Below are 24,095 nucleotides of genomic sequence, written 5' to 3'. Positions count from 1 at the left end.
GTCGCCACACTACCAGAAGGATGTGGAGGCTTTAGAGAGGGTGCAGAAGAGATTTACCAGAATGTTGCCTGGTATGGAGGGCATTAGCTATGAGGAGCGGTTGAATAAACTCGGTTTGTTCTCACTGGAACGCAGGAGGTTGAGGGGAGACCTGATAGAGGTATACAAAATTATGAGGGGCATAGACAGAGTGGATAGTCAGAGGCTTTTCCCCAGGGTAGAGGGGTCAATTACTAGGGGGCATAGGTTTAAGGTGAGAGGGGCAAGGTTTAGAGTAGATGTACGAGGCAAGTTTTTTACGCAGAGGGTAGTGGGTGCCTGGAACTCGCTGCCAGAGGAGGTGGTGGAAGCAGGGACGATAGTGACATTTAAGGGGCATCTTGACAAACACATGAATAGGATGGGAATAGAGGGATACGGACCCAGGAAGTGTAGAAGATTGTAGTTTAGTCGGGCAGCATGGTCGGCACGGGTTTGGAGGGCCGAAGGGCCTGTTCCTGTGCTGTGCATTTCTTTGTTCTTTGTTCTTTGTTCCATTTTAAATCGGCAACCCCTTATTTTGAAGCAGTGTCCCCCAATTCTAGATTCCCTCTGAAGAGGAAACATCCTCTCCTCATACACACTGTCAAGACCCATAAAGATCTTTCAAGTCACCTCTTTCTCTTCGAAACTGCAATCGATGCAAACCTAATCTGTCCAACCTTTCCTCATAAGATAACACACCCATTCCTGGTATTTGTCTGGTTAATCTTCTCTGAACTGTTTCCAACATATTTACATCCTTCCTTAAATAATGTGATCAACACAGAGTTCACAGTACTCCAAATGTGGTCTCACTATACAACTGAAGCGTAACCTCCCTACTTTTGTATTCAATTCCTCTTGCAATAAAGTATTATATTCTATCAGTTACTTAGTTACTTGCATATGAGCCTTTTGTGATTCATGCACTAGGACATCCAGATCCCTCTGCACCACAGAGCTATGCAATCACAATGGCTGCCCATCTTACTCCTGCACTGCTAATTCTGGTAGCCCCCAAGATCTATCCTTGGCCCCCTCTCATTTCCTATCTCCATGCTGCCTCTCAGTGATACCTTTTGAATGTACAGCATTTTACATCTACTTTACTGACACCTTGCTCTACCTCACCATCATGTCTCTCGACTCCTCCATTTTTGCTCAGTTATTAGATGGCTTGTAGGTCCTCGAGTAATGAACACAGCATACAAGCTTTTGCTACCTCAAAACCTATCCCATTGCATTCATGGTTGGTGTTTCTCATTCTATCCTCTGTTAAGTTGAGGTTACCCAAAGATCTGCTGTCTTATCTAACTCAGAGCAAACCTTGTTCCCCGATCACCCCCCATTCTTGCTGACTTACATTACCTCCCAGTCAAGCAATATCGCCCAGTCAAGCAATGTCTTGATTTAAAAATTCTCATCCTGGTTTTCATCCCTACACGGTTTTGCCTATTGCTATCTCTGTAATACCTTCTAGCCACACAAACCACCAAGATATCAGAACGCCTCTAATTCCGGCCTCAATAGCATCCTCAATTTTACTCGTTGCAATGAAGGTCATGTGTCCAGGCCTCAAGCTGTGGAATTCACTCGCAACAGCTCTTTCTCTCTATCTTGCTTTCTTCCTTCAAGAAACTCCTTAAAACTTAACCCTTTGACAAAACATTTGATCACCTGCCTTAATATCTCCTTCTGTGGAGTGATGTCATATGTTGTTTTGTAAGGCTCCTGTGATACACCTTGTGACCTTTTATTATTTTAAAGACATTGTATAAATAAAAGTTGTCTTGTCACTTTGAAGTTAGTTTTGTCTCTGGAGACTTTGATCCACAAATAAAGCCTTGAAAATCTCACAATTACTCCTGGACTCATATCAAAAGCTCAATCAACTGTCTGAACAGATGTGTCAGTGGCAGTCAAAGTGAACCCGACTCTCAGCTTTTGGGCCACATTTCCCATCTCGGCTGCAAAGGAGGATCTGCATTGGAGAGGACAAAACTCAGGCCGATATTCAGGTGACAGATGCACTCTCTGGGAAAGATGGCAAGATCATGCATTGTGATGGGACACCCAAGGCAACAAATGAGTGGACTTTACAACTTCTTTAAACTAAAGAGGCAATTAGACAGAACAGGGTATTCATGAATCAACATCTCTAATGAGTGAATCTGAGGATAATTCCAAATCACTCACAGCGACTGATCACTGCGTCCCCACCCACCACTCCGCCTCTAGGTGTCAAGGCATTCTTACCTCTAACGTAGTTCAGAACTTCTCCTGGGAATCTCCTGAGGGTTAGAATCATACAATCTCTGAAAGGCAGGAGGAGGCCTTTCAGTCCATCGAGTTTGCACCAATCCTCTGAAAGAGCAACTTATCTAGGCTCACTCGTCTGCATTATCCCGGTGACCATGCCTCACCTAACCTGCACATCTTTGGGCACTAAGGGACAATTTTAGCATGGCCAATCCACCTAACCTGCATATCTTTGACACCAAGGGGCAATTTTGACATGGCCAGTCACCTAATCTGCACATCTTCTGACTCATGAGAGGCAATTGGCTGCAGTCAAAGACCAAGATCTCTTGTCCTATGAGATCTAAGTCCTGAAATTCCAAATGGGATGGCACAGTGGTTAGCACTGCTACATCACAGTGCCAGGGACACAGCTCCGATTCTGACATCGGTTACGGTCTTGGTGGAATTTAGAATTTTTATAGAATTTAGAATTTACAGTGCAGAAGGAGGCCATTCGGCCCATCGAGTCTGCACCGGCTCTTGGAAAGAGCACCCCACCCAAGGTCAACACCTCCACCCTATCCCCATAACCCAGTAACCCCACCCAACACTAAGGGCAATTTTGGACACTAAGGGCAATTTTGGACACTAAGGGCAATTTATCATGGCCAATCCACCTAACCTGCACATCTTTGGACTGTGGGAGGAAACCGGAGCACCCGGAGGAAACCCACGCACACACGGGGAGGATGTGCAGACTCCGCACAGACAGTGACCCAAGCCGGAATCGAACCTGGGACCCTGGAGCTGTGAAGCAATTGTGCTATCCACAAGGCTACCGGAGTTTGTACATTCTTTCCATGTCTACGTGGGTTTCCTCCGGGTGCTCAGGTTTCCTCCCACAGTCCAAAGATGTGTAGGTTAGGTGGATTGGCCATGCTAAATTGCTCCTTTGAGTGGAGTTGTAGGTATAGGGTGGGGGATTGGGTCTAGGTAGAGTGGTCTTTCGAAGGGTCGTTGCAGACTCAATGGATCAAATGGCCTGCTTCTGCACTGTAGGGATTCTATGATTATATTTCCTGTGACAGAACATACCGTAAGTCACCACTGGCTGTGGTACAGAGTCCAAGTTCAAACAGTAGGGTTCCCCTCCAACAATCTGGAGAGAGGAAAGATCAATGGAGTGGGGATGGAAAGTGAAGACATCTCTGCTACAGAGAGACAGAGGCAATCGAATGGGGATGCTGGTGGTGCTGTCTCTGAATACGGGGAGGAAGAGAGTCTATGTTCAGAAGTTTTCATTAACTGCAGGGGTAGGACATCTGCTCCTGCTGGCCCACAAGTAGAGCTGAGAAAAGCACTTACAATGTGGAGTCAACAGCTCTCGAGTAGATGATTGTAAGCCAGCTTGAGGAAAACTAAATGACTTCTTCGGCAATTTCAGAGGATAGTTAACAAAGAACAGAGAACAACAAAAAGTACAGCACAGGAACAGACACTTCAGCCCTCCAAGCCTGTGCCGACCGTGCTGCCGTCTAAATTAAAATCTTCAACACTTCCGGGGTCCGTATCCCTCTATTCCCATCCTATTCATGTATTTGTCAAGATGCCCCTTAAACATCACTATCGTCCCTGCTTCCACCACCTCCTCCGGCATCGAGTTCCAGGCACCCACTACCCTCTGTGGAAAAACTTGCCTCGTACATCTCCTCTGAACATTGCCCCTTGCACTTTAAACCTATGCCCGCTAGTAATTGACCCCTCTATCCTGGGAAAAAGTCTCTGACTATACACCCTGTCTGTGCCTCTCATAAATTTGTAGACCTCTATCAGGTTGCCCCTCAACCTCCGTCGCTGCAGTGAGAACAAACCGAGTTTATTCAACCTCTCCTCACAGCTAATGCCCTCCATATCAGGCAGCATCCTGGTAAATCTCTTCTGCACCCTCTCTAAAGCCCCCACATCCTTCTGGTAGTGTGGCAACCAGAATTGAACACTATGCTCCAAGTGTGGCCGAACTAAGGTTCTATACAGCTGCAACATGACTTGCCAATTTTTATACTCAATGCCCCGGCCAATGAAAGCAAGCATGCCGTATGATTTCTTGACTACTTTCACCACCTGTGTTGCCCCTTGCAGTGACCTGTGGACCTGTACACCTAGATCTGTCAATGCTCTTGAGGGTTCTACCATTCACTGTATATTCCCTACCTGCATTAGACCTTCCAAAATGCATTACCCCACATTTGTCCGGATTAAACTCCATTGTCATCTCTCCGCCCAAGTCTCCAAACGATCTAAATCCTGCTGTATCCTCTGACAGTCCTCATCGTTATCTGCAATTCCACCAACCTTTGTGTCATCCGCAAACTTACTAATCAGACCAGTTACATTTTCCTCCAAATCATTGATATATACTACGAACAACAAAGGTCCCCAGCACTGATCCCTATGGAACACCACAAGTCACAGCCCTCCAATCAGAAAAGCACCCTTCCATTGCTACTCTCTGCCTTCTATGACCTGGCCAGTTCTGTGTCCATCTTGCCAGCTCACCTCTGATCCCGTGTGATGTGACCTTTTGTACCAGTCTGCCATGAGGGACCTTGTCAAAGGCCTTACAGAAGTCCATATGGACAGCATCTACTGCCCTACCTGCATCAATCATCTTTGTGACCTCCTCGAAAAGCTCTATCAGGTCAGTGAGACACGACTTCCCCTTCAGAAAACCGTGCTGCCTGTCGCTAATATGTCCATTTGCATCCAAATGGGAGTAGATCCTGTCTCAAAAAATTCTCTCCAGTAATTTTCCTACCACTGACGTAAGGCTCACCGGATTATCACCCTGGATTATCCTTGCTACCCTTCTTAAACAAAGGAACAACATTGGCTATTCTCCAGTCCTCTGGGACATCACCTGAAGCCAGTGAGGATCCAAACATTTCTGTTAAGGCCTCAGCAATTTCCTTTCTAGCCTCCTTCAGTATTCTGGGGTAGGTCCCATCAGGCCCTGGGGACTTCTCGACCTTAATATTTTTCAAGACGCCCAACACCTCGTCTTTTTGGATCTCAATGTGACCCAGGATATCTACACACCCTTCTCCAGACTCAACATCCACCAATCCCTTCTCTTTGGTGAATACTGATGCAAAGTATTCATTTAATACCTCACCCATTTCCCCTGGCTCCACACATAGATTCGCTCCCCTGTCCTTCAGTGGGACAACCCTTTCCCTTGCTACCCTCTTGCTTTTTATATATGTGTAAAAAAACCTTGGGATTTTCCTTAACCCTATTTGCCAATGACTTTGCCCTTCTAGCCCTCCTGACTCCTTGCTTAAGTTCCTTCCTACTTTCCTTATATTCCACACAGGCGTCCTCTGTTCCCAGCCTTCTCGCCCTGACAAATGACTCCTTTTTCTTTTTGACGAGACCTGCAATATCTCTCGTTATCCAAGGTTCCCCAAATTTGCCATATTTGTCCTTCTTCCTCACAGGAACATGCCGGTCCTGAATTCTTTTCAACTCATTTGAAAGCCTCCCACATGTCAGATGTTGGTTTACCCTCAAACACCCGCCTCCAATTTAGGTTCCTCAGTTCCCGCCTAATAGTGTTATAATTAGCCTTCCACCAATTTAGCCCATTCACCCTAGGACCACTCTTATCCTTGTCCACCAGCACTTGAAAACTTGCTGAATTGTGGTCACTGTTCCCAAAATGCTCCCCTACTGAAACCTCTACGACCTGGCCAGGCTCATTCCACAATACCAGGTCCAGTACAGCCCCTTCCCCAGTTGGGCTATCTACATATTGTTTTAAGACGCCCTCCTGGATGCTTCTTGCAAACTCTGCCCTGTCCAATCCCCTAGCACTAAGTGAGTCCCAGTCAATATTGGGGAATTTAAGGACCTGGCTCTACTGGCGGCCAGCAGTGTGTTACGGGCCAGGGTTTAGAGAACCCTAAAGTGTATCATGGAGTTCCCCTGACCCACAACGTTTAATAGATTGTGGTAGGGGGAGCACACGGCCCACTCTACAGGTGTGGCTGAGCAGAAAAGGAAAAGTATTTTTTAAAAGCAAAACAATGTTTATTCTATGAACTTAAGTTAACCTTTTTAAAATATACAGCGAACATCTTAGCAACATTAATTCAAATACAACCCCCAAAGAATACAACACTATGTAATCCTTTAAGCTTTCCTTTTAACATCCATAAGACTTAAAACACCTTTCAACAGAAGCACATTAGGTTTACCTTCACTACTGAGAACATTTATAATTCTGAATTCACCAAATGATCAAGAGATAGTCTTTTGATGGCAGAGAGGACAGCAGTACACCTGCTTGGTCTGGCTTCAGCTCCAACACTGAAAATGAAACTAAAACACACCCTGCAGGCTGCTCAAAAACAAAAGTAAAAAGCTGACAGACAGCCTAGCTCCACCCACTCTCTGACATCACTGCAGTAGTAAACACCCACTTGTTAAAGGTACTCTCAATACAGATATTTATATATGCACACATTTATAAACACCCATTTCTTAAAGGTACTCTCACATGACAAGAGTCACTCTTTCCCTCCGCGCCGGCTGCTGTCAACCTTCGCCATGGCTGGCGCGGAGAACCCCCCTGCGCATGCACTGGGATGACGCCAACACACGCTGGCACTCCCGCACATGCGCAACTCACGCCGGCTGGTGGAGGCCCTTTGGCACATGTTGGCGCGGCGCCAAGCCCTTCCACGCCGGCTGCCTTGGCGCCAACCCCGCCAGTGCCGGCCTAGCCCCTAAAGGTGCGGAGGATTCCGCCCCATCCGGGCGGCCCGACGCCGGAGTGGTTCACCACTCCTCGGCGCCGGTATGGCCCGCCCCGCCGGTTAGGGGAGTTTCCCGCCCCAGTTGTTCCAACCTCAGTTGGAAGCAAACCCAAAATATACAGGTGCCTGCTGTGGTAACTATTGCTCGATTTTGCCAGAAGTTTTAAAACTGATGGGATGTGGTTTTGGGAGTTATAACTCTGAAGTTAGAAAAAGTGAGATTTGGAACTGGGGATATTTAAAGAAACTGTACCTAGCCATTAAGTTTTCACTGTATACTAATACATGTGACAATAATAAATCAAATGAAATCAAATCAAGGTAGTTAATTGCATTCATAGTTAACTTTCTTGTGTGCTTCATTGTTTAATAAAAAATGTTTTCGTTTTAAAATCATCACAGATCAGTGGTTAGGAATCCTGTGGTGATTCGCTGACCCCCTGACTCCTCAAAGCCTGTGCACCATTTTTAAGGGGTGGAATAACATCCACCGACCTGGATGAATGCAGCTCCAACAACACTCAAGAAGCTTGATACAATCAAGACAAAACAACCCACTTGATCAGCACCACATAAAAAAAAACAAGGGGCGTGATCTTCCGACCTCATTACACTTGCGCTCAAACATAACGAGGCCGGTGAATAGCGGGAGAGGCGAAAATCGGGAACCGTGCCAAACAGTTTGCGATGCAACCGGCCTGCTCCCGTAGGTGAAATCAGGATCTCGGCGTAGCATGGCGAGAATCCAACTATCACCACTTAAGCCCCGTTTCCATACAATTATCGAGAGATGCCCATCATCCAATGGCCTCCTGTCATTCACCGGCCTCCCCAGCAAGTGCTCGTGCTAGTGCTGATTAGTACTCCTTTTGAATAACATGAAACCGGTGGAAGGACTTCTGTGGGGATCCGAGGAGGTGAGTAGTCATCTTTGTTCACAGGCAAAGAGCCCGGGGATTCTGGGCTTGCTCGGTTGGGAATGGGGGGCACTCGGCTGGGGGTGGGGGGGGGGGAACCTTCCGCAACGGTGGGCCGCCATGGGAGGGTGGGGCTGGAGGGTGGGGGGCAACCGGGTGGGGTTGGGGGACAACCGCTCGCTGCACCATCATGCCTACCCCAGAATCATCATCCCAACCCCAGCGATATGTCCACGGCCGGAGGGTGGGTGACTGCCAAGGGGAGGGGGCCAGCGCCCGAGCCGGGTGATGTTGTGAGCGGGTGTCCACGGTACAGGGTCTGGGACCCGATGAGAGGCGTCTGCTGCTTCCTGTGGTACATGGGGAGGGGATCCGGGTAGGGTGGTAGGGGGGGAAAGTCAGTGCTTGAATGGAGGGCTCCGACGTGGCAGCCACTGCTGTTTGTCGGTCTAACACCCTCTCCCAATACTTTACAGATACTGAACGCGATGGCAGAGATGTTGGACGTAGAGATTGCGCTAATGGTTCTGGTGCGAGGCGATGCAGCCAGACGCCGGAGGAGGCGGCAGCAGCAGCAACGTCTGCAGATGCTCGAGGCAGCGTCCCACGTGCCAGACCCTGCCCTACACCCCGAGGACCTGGCCACCCATCAGACCAGGGAGGGACCGTCCCACGACGGCCAGGGTGTATCGGCGCCGCTGGTCATTCGAACAAATGACAGAAAGCAGGTGTTGCAGGAGGCTCCGCCTCAACAACGAGATGGTGCGGCACCTGGGACATTTCCTCATGGACTTGGTACCATATGGAGGAGGAGGATACCCACTCCCGGTGGCCGTCAAGGTCACTGCAGCCCTGAACCTTTATGCCAGGGCACAAGCTGGGACCTGTGTAGTATCTTACACGCCACAGACACAGGTGCATCCGGCAGATCACGAATGGAGTATGTGCCCGGGTGGAAGACAACATCGTTTTTGACATGGACCACGGCCAACAGGATGCCGGGTACAGGTTTCACCACCATCGTCGGGATGCCCCAGTTCCAGAGAATCATCGATGCCACACATGTTGCCCTGCACTCACCGGGCCACCTGGCTCTATGCTAACCAAAACGGGGTTCACTCCCTGAACATACAGCTAGTGTCCGACCACCAGATGAAGATAATCCCGGGGAGTGTGCACGAACGACATCTACGTCCTGGGGAAGTCAGTCATCCGTACCCATTTCGAGGAATACCCCAGGATGGGCGGTTTGCTCCTGGTGGATAAGGGATATCCGCTGAGGGGAAAGAGTGCTAATAGTCACAGATACCAAGAGAAAAGAGTGCTAATGGCAGTCCCCGGAGAGAATAAAAGGTGTGAAAGGCGATTGCATAGGAAGATGCCATGGGAGATGGGAGAGGTGTTGGGTACGGTAGAGGAGTGGACTAGATTATCACGCTGGAGTTGGCGAAAATGGCCGAGGATTATGCTTTGAATATGGCGGGGTGAAATGAGGGGGAATCTTGTTCTGGGAAGGGCAAGGGTAGTGGCGTGGGAGAAGGACCGCATGCTATTGAGTGCCCTGTCAACAACTGAACATCTTTGACAAAGGGTCATTTGGATTCGAAACGTTAGCTCTTTTCTCTTCCTCCAGGTGCTGTCGGACCTGGAGATTCTCCAACATTTTCATTTTTGGTTTCAAATTCCAGTATCCGCAGTAATTTGCTTATATCCTCTGAGTAACTGGCTAATGACACCAGTACATAGGCCGAGACTGAAGCGGAGACCCGAAACATTGAGGCCCATGCAGCCATGGTGACTGTCATTGAGTGGTGCATAGGACTCCTCAATTCAATCATGGTTAACGTGGGCCTCAACACCAATTTCCCGCCCATTCCCCATAACCCTAGGTCCAATGAGAGACCAAAAATCTGTCCATTGCAGATTTTAAAAGATTCAACGATGGAGCATCCGCAACCTCCTGGGGTAAAGAATTCCAAAGGTATAAAACCTTTTGCGAGCAGCATGGTGGCACAGTGGTTAGCACTGCTGCTTCACAGCGCCAGGGACCCCGGTTCAATTCCGGCCTTCGGTGTCTGTGTGGAGTTTGTACATTCTCCCCATGTCTGAGTAGGTTTCCTCCGGATGCTCCGCTTTCCTCCCACAGTCCAAAGATGTGCAGGTTTGGTGGATGGACATGATAAAATTGACCCTTATTGTCCAGGGTTGTGTAGGTCATGTGGAGTTATGGGGTGACAGGAGAGGGTGGAGGAGCTGGCCTAATTAGGGTGCTCTTTCAGAGGGTGGGTGCAGACTTGATGGTTGTTCTATGGTTCCATGGAAGACTTTTCCCCTCATCTCAATCCTAAATGATCAACGCCTTATCCTGAAACTGTGCTCCCCTGTTCTAGATTTCCAGTTAATTGGAAAACCTCAGTGTCTCTCCTTTTAAACCCATTGAGAATATTGTATTTTTCAGTGAGATCACCTCATTTTTCTAAACCATGATTGAATTGAATGTCACAGGAAACTCAATTGACCAGAGTCCATTTCATAACAAATCATGTTCTAAGTGACAGAAAGTTGTTTGAATAAATCGGAAAACCTCAGCTGAGAATTAGAACCAATAAAAGTAATTAAAGGGATAAACCAGAGATAAGGGATTCCTTTAAGAATATGATCCATACGGCTGATTAGAAAGAAGAATTGTTAGCCTTCCAAGATTCTTGAAGCATTCGTGAAAATTACTTTTAAAAATGCCTTTTGTTGAATGACTTTAATTTGCAAATCCAGGGCAGCATGGTAGCGCAGTGGTTAGCACTACTACCTCACGGCCCCGATTCGGTCAAGGTCCCAGGTTCGACCCCGGCCCTGGGTCACTGGCCGTGTGGAGTTTGAACATTCTCCCAGTGTTTGCGTGGGTTTCGGCCCCACAACCCAAAGATGTGCATGGCAGGTGAGTTGGCCACGCTGAATTGCCCCTTAAAATTGTAAATCTGGAGTATCTTGAAGCTTTTTGCTTTCACTTTTCAGTATCTCAAGGACATTTTCAATGTACTCTCAAAAGTTTTCGATTTAGTTTTGCGCAAATGTACCAAGTGAATCATTGAAAATAAAAAAAAGTGTTCTATATACCTCTTCAACCCGACTGAGTAAGAGATAAGGGGACTTGTCATTTTGCAGACTGGGATCTTTAAAAACACGACTGCAGTAGTCACACACACACTTTTTTTTAAACATTTACTGCAATAAATACATATGATTCGCAATAGAAAAATGGCGGAGCTTTTCAGGTCTGTGGAAGCCAGGTATTTTGAATACAACTAGTATAGGGAAAAGATAGCTGTTTAAGCATAAATATTATCCCCAGTTTTAAATACTCATTTAAACATGAGAATTCCAGCACCCATAAATTCAGGTCTTCAATAGATACATGAAACAGCATAAAATTCCATCATAGATTAAAACAGCACAGTTGCAAGACAATTTGACACTGCTTGTACTATTATCAAGGACAAGGGCTGAGTTCCATGGCAACGAGGTGGCAGGAGTCCAGGACAGTTTGTAAGAGCATTGAATCAAATATATATTTGATTCAGCTTTCTCGATATGAAGTCTCCATTGTTACATTAGCCAAGCTAGCTTAAAACCAGTTTATTGCTGGTAAAGATGAGCAGAATATCACATTCCATAACATGCAGACATGAAACAATTAAAAGCTAATGTTGCACATTGAAGATGGACGGCTTGCCATCAAATCAAATGTGTTTGAGTCTAACCCAAACCAATTAGGATTATATTGGGGGGTGATTAGATGATTTAAGACAGATATGAAAGTGTGTAACTGAAAAGCTTCCGCCCGCCATTTTAGTCTTTTTCGGAGTATTAGTCTGTGTCAGTGATGGAGTCTGTCAGAGTGTTAGTCTGTCTGTCTGTCTGTTAGTCAGTCTGTCCTTAATTGCTGTCTTTAATTCTCTTAGTCTGTATGTTTAGTAAGTCTGTCCTTAATAGTCTGTCTGTCTGTTTTGGTTTCTTTAATTTTGGAGGTTCTGTCTTTGATTCTGTCAGTCTGTCAGTCTGTTAGTCTGTTTAGTACTTTGAGTTTGAGTTTAGCTGAAGATTAGCTCTCTCTCTCTCTTCATGTTTCATTTCCAGACTTTGACCTTTTAAAAGTTACCTTCGAGCTGTCTGCCTAAGCAAGAAGATAACGTCTGTAATTCTCTGAAAGCTTCAAATTGTCTATGAATTGCCTTTTAAATGACTTTCAAACTGTAATCAATAGAAGACAAATAAAATAATTCCTTTTGGCACCTGAGAAGTTTTAACTGCACATTTCTGCTGAGTCCCAGTAATCGCAAAGTGCTACTGGTAACCGAATAGTAGAAATAATATAAATTCCTTCAACTTTACACAGTCGAATAATACTAGGAATCCATCAACTTGGCGTAGTCCAAAAATATCGTAGATCTTTCAACTTGTCGTAGTGCGCCAGACTTTGATTTATCAACTAAACTCCCCCCAACTTGGCGTAGTTCGGCAGGTTAAGATCCTTCAATTAAAGATTCCAACACTTGGCGTAGTCGGCAGGATTTTGATTCATCAACTAAGCTTACCCCAACTTGACGAAGTTCGGCAGGTTAAGATCCTTTCAAATTAAAGATTCTAACACTTGGCGTAGTTGGCAGCTGGGGGGAGTTTTGAGGATGACCTTCAGAGGCCCAGGTGATGATGGAAAGCTTTGAAGATAATCGGAGGAGGTCCGGAACCTTCGGGAAGCTTCGGAGATAATCGGAGGAGGCCCAGAAGACAGCCGGAACCCACGGCTACACTAGGGTAAGAAATATCTTTTTCACCCATTAACAGTCTTAAAGCCACATCAATCAGTACTTCGGCCCTTGAAAAGAACATTTTTATACACTATGTTAAATCAATCAGGTGCCGGTTGTTGAAACTAAAATAAAACGGGACTGAAAAAATAGTCACGGCAGTCAGCGATCAAGGAAAATTTGTGGCTGATCCAAATCACAGTGTAGATTCAGAGCCTTTAGCAGGCAGAAAATTACTCCCCACTACATCCAAGGGGGGTGCTGGAATACCAGATGTTTCTGTTGAAGATATGTTGGGGGATTGTAGATCTTTCACTCGTAGACAATTTGACCTATGTGAAACCTCAAAAAAAATTGAATCAAAGTATGATATCCCCAGAGGACTGCGGTCCTTCAATAATATCAAGAGAGCATGGGGAAAATGCACACGATTACATGGTGCAGAACGTGTAAAATGGTCCCTAGTAATTACGGGACAGATACTCAGTCAGCAAGAGATCATTGTTAAAAATAAAAGTGATCATCAGCTTCAGTCCACTAAAGACCAACTAAGTGCAGTTGTTGAAGAACTGCGAGATGCAAAATCCAAACTTGAGCATTATGATGAAATTAAAACAGATTTGCAAGTTGCAAAATCCAAACTTGAGCATTATGATGAAATTAGAACAGATTTTCAAAATAAAACCTCTGAACTCCAGCAGTTATCTGTTCAAATCGCAGAATTCCAAATTCAAGTTTTTAAAGTGGAGTCAGAATTCCAAAATCAAGTTTTTGAAGTGGAGTCAAAATACCAACAGTTGCAATTAAATACTGAGCGAAGTGATGATGAGTATAGGTCCACTAAAAACCAACTAATTGCAGTTGTTGAAGAATTGCAAGATGCAAAATCCAAACTTGAGCATTATGATGAAATTAAAACAGAATTGCGAGTTGCAAAATCCAAATTTGAGCATTATGATGAAATTAAAACAGAATTGCGAGTTGCAAAGTCCAAACTTGAGCATTATGATGAAATTAAAACAGATTTGCAAAACAAAACCTCTGAACTCCAGCAGTTATCTTTTCAAATAACAGAATTCCAAAATCAAGTTTTTGAAGTGGAGTCAAAATACCGACAATTGCAATTAAAAACTGAGCGAATTGAACTTGAAAATTGCAATTTAATCAAAGAAAGATGTGTTTTAGAAAGAGATATAAACAATGTAACTGAACACTGCAATTTTTTGACAAACAGGCTTTCTGTGCAGAAATTTGAACAAACTCAGAAAGCAGCCCAAGCACCCCACCTAATGGCACAGTCGGCAATTGCACATCCGAAATCAATTGTCAACAATAAATTAGTTCCATTGTCAGATGAATCAGATGAAGATAGTGTTCCTACAATGCAAAATACTAAAGTAATTCGACTAGCCCCTTTAAAACGCAAACGGGTTAGAGTTGGAAGCAAAAAAATAGGTGGTGAAACTATCACGAGAAACATATTTGACCACCAATGGGTTCATGAACAAATTGATCCTTCAAAAATTGACGAATGGTCCAAAGATCTTCCACACCCTAAAAAGGGTGGTATGACCACATGGGATGGAATTCACAGATTACAAGCCATTTACAGTCTCCACCCATTTGATGGAGTACAAATTCTGACTATCATGCTCGGTACTCGTGTAATTTCAACCCTTAGAAATGAAGTAGAAGTTGCCCTTGGAGACGATTTGCAAAATTTAGAAGCTGGTTGGCTAGCAGCCAAGAATTGGCTATTAAAATGTCGCCCCCCAAGGCCCAATTGGTCTAAGATCACATCTTGCATTCAAAAAAATAATGAAGATATTCAGGATTTTGAGGAAAGATTTTTACATACTTGGACGGAATATTCAGGGATGACACTCGACCAGGAAAATGACACATGGGCTGCAAGCACTTTAAGTCCATTAAAAACAGCTTTTATAGCCGGTGTTAAACCAGAAGTTTCTGCTGCCTTGAATTTGGTTTTACCAGCTTGGGCCACAGCTGGCACATACCGAGACATAGTTGACTGATGCATTCAGATAGATCGTGGTTTGCACAATCAAGCAACTTTTAACACTGCAGCTGCTCAAATGCAGCCTATTGCTCAAATCCACCCCATGTTACCTGCTGCTCCAGCGGCGGCTGTTGCAGCACCTGCAGGAATATCAGCAGTAACTACAATTTCACCACCAGTGCCAGAGCAAACATGTTCCCTTGCTCCATTAAAATCATGTAAGAAAATACCACAATGTATTTTCTGTGGTAGAGTAGGACACTGGATGGCAAAATGCTATCATAAACAACGGATGGATTCGAGAGATGATAATGAAGTAGACAATGTTCACTACAATACATTTCCACCTTGTGGTCAACCACGTAACACGTACCAACAAGACACACCCAGCATGGCTTCTGGTCAGCACCACTGGCTAAGCAACTACAACCATGGTTTGCTTTTACAGTTAATCAGCAACAGTATCACAATAGCCCAACTGTTTACCACATGGCTTTACAGAATCATCTCAGGCAACTGCCTGTTCGGCCTTCCACCATTATCCAATATGAAGAGGATGTTCTGATAACCTCCATCAATAAAGATGATCATGACAAAGACTTACGGGTGGTCTTGAACCACCTCAGTACTAATAGTCACAAAGCTAGCTTTCACAAAGCACAAATTGCCCAGAAAGAAGATGTTTACTTGGGACAGAAAATTTCCAAACGAAAAAGGGAACTTACTCAGAACAGAATGGCTGCCATCAAAGCAGCTAAAGAACCCTCAACGTATCGCTAAAAAGTTGCCAAGAACTGTCAACTTAAGAAAACTGTCATTATTCTGAATGTTGCTTTATTAATTTAAAGAAATTAACATATCTTGTTAGCTGTGTTTCCTTTAACAGAATCGACAAATTCATCTACAGAAAATCACGATACAGCACAAGATTGGTTCAGTTATATATTTAATAAGTTATTGTATTTGATATTTTAAAATAAATGTTTAAAATTAGCCTGGAAATTAAAACTTCAAACAATGTGGAAGCTGGTTTTTAAAAAACAAAAACAAAACAACTTTGATTAAAAGCAAATCTATATTCCAAAAGAACAGATCGTTCAAAGACATTTGATAACGGGAATTTGGCAGCAATCCAACTTTTACTCCCAGTCCATTTGAGTGACAAATATTTTAAAAAACAAAAAACGTTAAGAGATGCGAATGGCATCATTCCAAGCTATACGCCCCTTTTTGTCTCTGCAAGAAAATTAACCCTTTCAACAAGCTTTTGTGTACAAAATCGAATGGCACTTGTCTATGTGCTAGCCGAAAAAGGTGGCACCTGCGCCCTGATTGGTGCAGAGTGTTGCACTTTCATTCCCGATAACTTTAAAGAAGTTAAAGATTTGGCATTACGTATCCAAAAAGAAATCAAAAAACTTGATCCACCCCAATTTATCTCTCTCCGGGATAAAATTTGCGGGTGGCTTGGACACACTGGAATGTCCACAATAAGAATAATCCTATTCTCCTGTGTAGCCGTGTTCACCATTTACATAACATACCAATGCGCTAAGTGCATAAACAAACTATTCGCTAAACGCAGAGGACCAACTATCAGAATGATTCAAACTAACCCAACTGTACCCCCAATTGATGAACTTGAGCTGAAATACTATTATTGAAATGTTACTGATCAATCAACTGTATTATTAACATATTGTATAATTTATTAATACTGAATCAGTAGTATCAAATTTGATTAATTTATTAATTATAATAATTATTTTGAAATGCCTGTTGCAATGCTAAGTGTCCATTCTATTGTTTAAAACTGTACTGACAATATGAATGAGTTATTCTTTGCGCTTTTACCTATCCTATCGCATTAATGATGTATGTTATCTTTTCTGATATATCTCACTTAATTTTTCGATTTATCAAAGGGCCGACTGTAGAAGCCAGGTATTTCGAATACAACTAGTATAGGTAAAAGATAGCTGTTTAAGCATAAATATTAAGCCCCAGTTTTAAATACTCATTTAAAAATTAGAATTTCAGCACCCATAAATTCAGGTCTTCAATAGATACATGAAACAGCATAAAATTCCATCATAGATTAAAACAGCACAGTTGCAAGACAATTTGACACTGCTTGTACTGTTGTCAAGGACAAGGGCTGAGTTCCATGGCAACGAGGTGGCAGGAGTCCAGTGCAGTTTGTAAGAGCATTGAATCAAATATATATTTGATTCAGCTTTCTCGATATGAAGTCTCCATTGTTACATTAGCCAAGCTAGCTTAAAACCAGTTTATTGCTGGTAAAGATTAGCAGAATATCACATTCCATAACATGCAGACATGAAACAATTAAAAGCTAATGTTGCACATTGAAGATGGACGGCTTGCCATCAAATCAAATGTGTTTGAGTCTAACCCAAACCAATTAGGATTATATTGGGGTGTGATTAGATGATTTAAGACAGATATGAAAGTGTGTAACTGAAAAGCTTCCGCCCGCCATTTTAGTCTTTTTCGGAGTATTAGTCTGTGTCAGTGATGTAGTCTGTCAGAGTGTTAGTCTGTCTGTCTGTCTGTTAGTCAGTCTGTCCTTAATTGCTGTCTTTAATTCTCTTAGTCTGTCTGTTTAATAAGTCTGTCCTTAATAGTCTGTCTGTCCGTTTTGGTTTCTTTAATTTTGGAGGTTCTGTCTTTGATTCTGTCAGTCTGTCAGTCTGTTAGTCTGTTTAGTACTTTGAGATTGAGTTTAGCTGAAGATTAGCTCTCTCTTTCTCTTCATGTTTCATTTCCAGACTTTGACCTTTTAAAAGTTACTTTCGAGCTGTCTGCCTAAGCAAGAAGATAACGTCTGTAATTCTCTGAAAGCTTCAAATTGTCTACGAATTGCCTTTTAAATGACTTTCAAATTGTAATCAATAGAAGACAAATAAAATAATTCCTTTTGGCACCTGAGAAGTTTTAACTGCAAATTTCTGCTGAGTCCCAGTAATCGCAAAGTGCTACTGGTAACCGAATAGTAGAAATAATATAAATTCCTTCAACTTTACACAGTCGAACAATACTAGGAATCCATCAACTTGGCGTAGTCCAAAAATAATACAAATCTTTCAACTTGTCGTAGTGCGCCAGGATTTTGATTCATCAACTAAGTTTCCCCCAACTTGGCCTAGTTCGGCAGGTTAAGATCCTTTCAAATTAAAGATTCCAACACTGCACATCCTGTTTCAGATGATAACTCCAGGATGCTTTTCGGTGGTGTACCATAAAGGGTTAACAGCTGCAGTGCTAATAGTTAGTGTACAGCATAAGTAAAGTCAGAACACATGTATCTGGAACATGAAGGAATAAAGTTCTATTGTAGTCCTGCTAAAGTACGTCTCTGTCACCAATTTAATCAATCAATAAATGTTCACAAGTTCCCAAAAGCATGGTTTGGTATTGGTGCTCTCGATTGCAGATACACAGAAGCTAGTTGCGATAATAATACAAGTGGGGGTGTAAATTTTGGACCATGTGGCTATTTCTTACTGTCTTCAGAGCAGGGTAATATATATCAGCTTGTCACATCACCCACATCCCAAGTAAAAAATTAAATAAATATATGACAACTTTAGTTCAGTGATATTCAGTTCATTATTCTCTAATTCTCAAATGTTCAAACTTGTATTATTTATCTTGTACATTGAATTTAATACTCATCATAAATCAAGGAATTTATTTCTGTTTTTCCTCCGCAGGTTATATTTTTCTACATCACCTCCTCCATTTCTGTAAGCCAGGTAAGGGAATCTCCAGACATTGCCCAGACCTACTGCATAACCGATCGCTGAGAGCAAGTAGTCTGTCTTCGAGGACCAGTTACCTCGCTCCACATTCTCGTCATTTTCATCCACTTGTCCATTTGTGACAGCCTGGTGGAATGAGAGGAAATAGACAATTCAGAAATTAGACTTTCATAGACTGGAACTCAAACATAAAGTAGTTTCCACACACTACAGAAACACTGGCCTGAATTTAATGCTCGTGATTGACTGGTGGTACTGCAAGCGGCCCATGGCTTCTGCCATGAATGTTGGAGCAATGTGATTTAATGTTGGTTCGCACGGTAGCACAGTGGTTAGCACTGTTGCTTCACAGCACCAGGGTCTCGGGTTCGAGTCCCACTTGGGTCACTGTCTGTGCGGAGTCTGCACGTTCTCCCTGTATCTGCCTGGGTTATCTTTCGGGTGCTCCGGTTTCCTCGCACAAGTCCCGAAAGATGTGCTGTTAGGTGAATTGGACATACTGAATTTTCCCTCGGTGTGGCTAGAGGATTTCCACAGTAACTTCATTGCGGTGTTAATGCAAGCCTCCTTGTGACAATAATACAGATTATTATTATTATTATTAAGTGCCATCTGAGAGCGGTTTAGGTATTCCGGATCCGAAGAGACTATCTTACTAACCTATATCAGGCTGAGCCACCAAAAGAGGGAACTTTATTTCTCTGTTTAGACTCCAAATAGCTCTCATGAGGGGAGGTTACGTTTTTGTGTCTCAAACAGTTAAACAGAATTTCAGTTACTTTTTAATGGATGATGCTTGAATACGTCACTCATGACTAAACCCCCTACCCTATCTCTGTCGGTCGTGGATCCTTGTCATTTAAGACTTCCTAAATGAGTGCCTAGGATCTAAATCTTATTGAGTAAGACTACACAGTTTAATTTCTAATAGTATTTTATTACAAGATGCTCTCAATTGATACGTACAGAATCGCAGAGTTAAAAATATAATTGATTAACAATCCTTTGGTATCGGTTAAAAATATAAATCAGTTAACAGTCCTTTTGCTACCTGCGAACAAACTAACTTCTCTAAGAGAAGGATATATCTAAAGGTGGAAAATCCTAAAGTATGTCATGTCAATTTCTTATACATTTCTGAGAAGTTTAATGGAAACATACTTAGAAAAACCACGCTGGTCTTTGTTTGATGAAGCATGCAGAGGAATAGAATTTTGACTGCCCTCTAGCAGGAGAGAGAGAGTGAGTGCTGATTCTGCCAATCTGCTGGTCTTTTATGCATAATTCTTTCTATTCAGTGAATGGCATTTCCTGAGTCTTATTTCCCCTACTGGACAATTTCCCATAACCAAATGGCTAGGTTTGTGGCTTATCAACAATAATGTGGTTTAATGATCTTAGTGTCAGGTGTCTAAGATATATGGTCGACAGGGAGTTTGTTGAGACACATTTCTACTTCTGTCCATTTTCAATATGTCAAGATTCTTAAATATATAGATGTCCAGGTAGCCACTATTCCAAATGGCATTATCTTAAGTGTCAAAGTTTATATGTCTACGAAAGAAATTTGTTTAATTTATTTTAATTGCTATCTCTAATATACTTTACCACGCTCTAGTTAATGGTTATAATTGCAGGAAGATAATTTGAAGAATTTATGGCTGTCAATTCAAGGATCTTCCTTATCTCTGCATTTGTCTGGGATGGCTTAATGATCCGAGGAGTTAGCTAAAGTTTTTGCCGCTGGTACTGACTTTTGAAATACTTTTCTGCTGAAGTGGTTTTATTCTATTTTGAATTAAAGCACTTGGATGTATTAATTTCTGCTGCTTATACATGTCCTTAATCTAAACCAAATTCTGCGGACAGTGTGACCTCCATTACATGCCAGCGCAAAATGTGCCCAGACATTGGTGTCGAGGTTCCAGCGGGAGCCAGAACATGGTGGGCACCAGATGGAATGGTATCCTCAATGGGGTATAAACTGAGCCCAAGCAACTCCCTAAAGGCTGCCAGGAGTTGGGGAGGAACCTAACAGAGCAGTAGATAAAAGACTGGCACAAGTGATGACCTCTGCACTGGGTGGGCACGGCTGGCAGGTGGCCAATGCTGGTGGACACTCTGACTCACAATTCTGAAATGAAAATGAAATGAAATGAAATGAAATGAAAATCGCTTATTGTCACGAGTAGGCTTCAATGAAATTACTGTGAAAAGCCCCTAGTCGCCACATTCCGGCGCCTGTTCAGGGAGGCTGGTACGGGAATTGAACCGTGCTGCTGGCCTGCCTTGGTCTGCTTTAAAAGCCAGCGATTTAGCCCAGTGTGCTAAACCAGCCGCTCAGGTTCTCAGCAATTCACAGGTGCTGCACGCCCTACTGGAGGCAGTGAGTGCTCAGCATGATGGAATACCCAAACTGCAGGAAGCCAGGAGGAGGCCACTCCACCAGCTGAAAAAGCCTTGGCGGAGGTGACTGTCCAGGTGGGCGAGCATGTGATGGACTGCACCTCAATCCAGTTCCAGAAATGGTTAAATGACCCTCTGTGCTCCATAATGGTGACTAAATATTTCAGGAAACTGAGTATAGATGTCTTGGCTGACTTGTTAAAAGAAAAATTGTTAAGATAAAGAAATAATTAAGTTGTAAATGTTATACAAGTTTGTGTTAAGCAAATTGTAAATTTAGTTCTGAGTTGAGATCAGAGCTAAGCTTGCAAGTTGCAGTAATTCAATTTGAATTTTCAAACATTCTTAAGTTTAAAAAAAAAGAGAGCAAATAGAGAAAAGAAGGACACAGATCTTGAATGCGTTGAATAGCACATTTCAAAGGCCCATAAATCTTTCTGTTATCTTAGACCTAAAACCTAGGAAGATTGACGAGCCATAGGAATTTCTGGGGCGTTTTAATGAAATCTACCGGGGGCAGTCAGGCGATTTGCTGTATCAAAATGGTCAGAATTCCCCTCAATACTGTGCTATGTTAATGCATTGCCTACCACCTTCTGTGGTTACTGCTGTGAAATGTAATAACATGAATTGGACAGAGAACGACCCTTCCCAGATGGCAAGGGCAGTCAGATTTTACTGGAAGGAGGGTGTAGGCCAAGAAGGAGGCTCAGTTACAAAGGTTAAGACTGAGTATGTAATGAAAAAGGATGATCTGCGATCCCAACAAGCGGCAGAAATGGTAGTTTACCAGCAGGAGCTCCAATATAGTGACTTTGGGTGGGTGGATCAGCGAAGAGGAGGATGAGACAACAGTGCTATATTTCTATCACCCCCCAGTGGTGGACGTTAGACATTGAACAGTCACTGCATCACGTTACCCTGGCCTATGACAGAACTGGACGAAACAGGGAGTTGGAGGACAAATGCCGGCCATTACTTGAGACCGAATGGCCAGCCAAGGTTACAGCCACAGTCACGGGAAAAGAAGGTACAGCCGATTTTGTTACAATATCACCACATTTATGGCCACAGTCAGCTTCGGTAAGCCCTCATATTACACGTCAGGTCCATGACCAGTACCATGCCAGGGATATGGGGCGAATGGTCAGCATCTTACCGCAGCTCGTCAGAATAGGTATGAGATATACCTTTTGAACAATCCACGTCTGACATTTAAATACTGTACCACTATCAATCCAGCCTGTTTTCTTAGTGGTCCCCCTGTCCATGAAGACGCACCTGGCCACGACTGTTTAGCCTTGATTCAGGAAACTACCACAATAAGGGGCGATTTGAGTGACATTTCGTCAGAACAACCTGACATGATTATGTGTGGTCAAATATCCCACCGGGGTTTAGTTAATGACCTACTGCAGGCCCTCCTTCTGCCAGCGCAGATTTCCGTTATTAAATGCGCTGCCCACACGAATGGTACAACCCCAGTTGACGTTGGTAATGAACGAGCAGATTGTGCAGCGCGCACAGCCGCACAAATTCAGCAAGTGATGGTGCCTAAAATGTTAAGTCAGACTAAACGATCTACTATGAATGTGTCTGCTTCTGACAAGCCAATGCCAGACGTCATAAGGTTACAGGAGGACGCTCCTGAGAGTGATAAACAAATGTGGAAACGGTTAGGTTGTACATATGATTCTGTTTCCTCTTTATGGACCACGCCTGCACATCAGACTTGTATGTCTGATGTACTGGCTTTATGGGTCATCGAATGTGTACACTTTGCAACTCATTGTGGGGCTCGAGGGACTAGTGATTTGTTGCTGGACACTTGGTGGCACCCTAAAATGCAGGGGTTGGCCCAAAGTATCAGTAATCGGTGTTTGATTTGTCAGCAATATAACACCGGAAAAGGTATCCCTTGTGGGAAGGGGCAAACCCCGTTGCCCAGTGGTCCCTTTGAGACGCTCCAAATGGATTACATTGAGTTGGAAAGGTGTCAATGTTACAAATATGTTTTGGTCATTGTGGATGTGTTCAGCAGATGGGTCGAGGCGTATCCGACTATCTATAGTAAAGCTGCTACTGTGGTTAAAGTCTTGATGAGGGAAATCATTCCCCGGTACGGTATAACAGCTCAGTTAAGTTCTGATAATGGGCCTCATTTTATTGGACAAATTAACAAGGAGTTTTGCTCCCAGTTGGGCATACGCCAGCAGTTACACTGTGCTTACAGACCGCAGGCAGCCGGGGTGGTTGAGAGACACAATCAGACCCTCAAAACTAAATTGGCTAAATTAAGAGCAGACACGGGACTGACATGGCTTAAGTTGCTCCCCGTTGCCCTCTTCCAGCTGCGGGTTACACCTGCGGGACCAGCCCGGCTCTCTCCCGCCGAGATTCTTTATGGCAGGCCTCTTAGAACTCCTTGGAGCCTGCAGGTTCCCAGACGGGTTCAGTTTCATCAGATGACTGAAGAAATGACCACCTATGTTCTAGCCCTTACGCAAGTGCTCAAGGAACTCCATGGCCCAGTCCGTGTGGCTCACCAGCCATTGCCCCAGTACCTAGCTCACTTTCAGTCCAGCCCGGTAGTTATGTCATGGTCAAAAATTGGACTAGGAAGGGGTCGGAGCCGCGATGGGACGGGCCCTTCCAAGTTCTCCTTACCACCCCCACAGCAGTTAAAGTGGAGGGGCGAAGTGCTTGGGTCCACCTACATCACTGTAAATTGAGTCCATCTCCACTACTGTAAAAGGTCGGATACTAACCTGCCTCCCTTCTCCAGTGCTATTTTACAGGTGTGGAGCATGATGGAGTGGCTACGCATCGTCTGTCTGATATTTGGCCTCACTTCGCTTGGCGTGTTATTGGCGATGGACATGGAAAAGGGGAATATTATGTATCTGTGTAGCCCCAACCAATCTACAAGGATACATCACCTATGCAAAGGTGATGTTCTTCACTGCCCCCATATACGAGGACATGGTATCGACTCATGGAAGGTCATCAAAGTTAAGGAGAATGCGGGAGTCATGAAGCAGTTGCACCGGTCCCGGCGATGGGAAGGGAACATTATATGGACA

The 24,095-nt window shown here is 43.8% G+C and overlaps 1 protein-coding gene across 1 annotated transcript in view; it reads right to left on the bottom strand.

The window, feature by feature from the left end:
• The window catches only part of LOC140418105 (sodium- and chloride-dependent neutral and basic amino acid transporter B(0+)-like), a 271,390-nt gene that overhangs the window by 206,957 nt on the left and 40,338 nt on the right, over window positions 1-24,095 (bottom strand). Inside the window, exon 3 of the mRNA XM_072501524.1 lies at window positions 18,579-18,732. Within this exon, the coding sequence (XP_072357625.1) occupies window positions 18,579-18,732 (154 nt within the window). The remainder of the gene's footprint in view (window positions 1-18,578; window positions 18,733-24,095) is intronic.

The sequence above is a fragment of the Scyliorhinus torazame genome, chromosome 5, assembly GCF_047496885.1.
Source record: "Scyliorhinus torazame isolate Kashiwa2021f chromosome 5, sScyTor2.1, whole genome shotgun sequence".
In the NCBI taxonomy this organism is placed as follows: Eukaryota; Metazoa; Chordata; class Chondrichthyes; order Carcharhiniformes; family Scyliorhinidae; genus Scyliorhinus; species Scyliorhinus torazame.
This window is presented reverse-complemented; position numbering and strand designations above follow the sequence as displayed.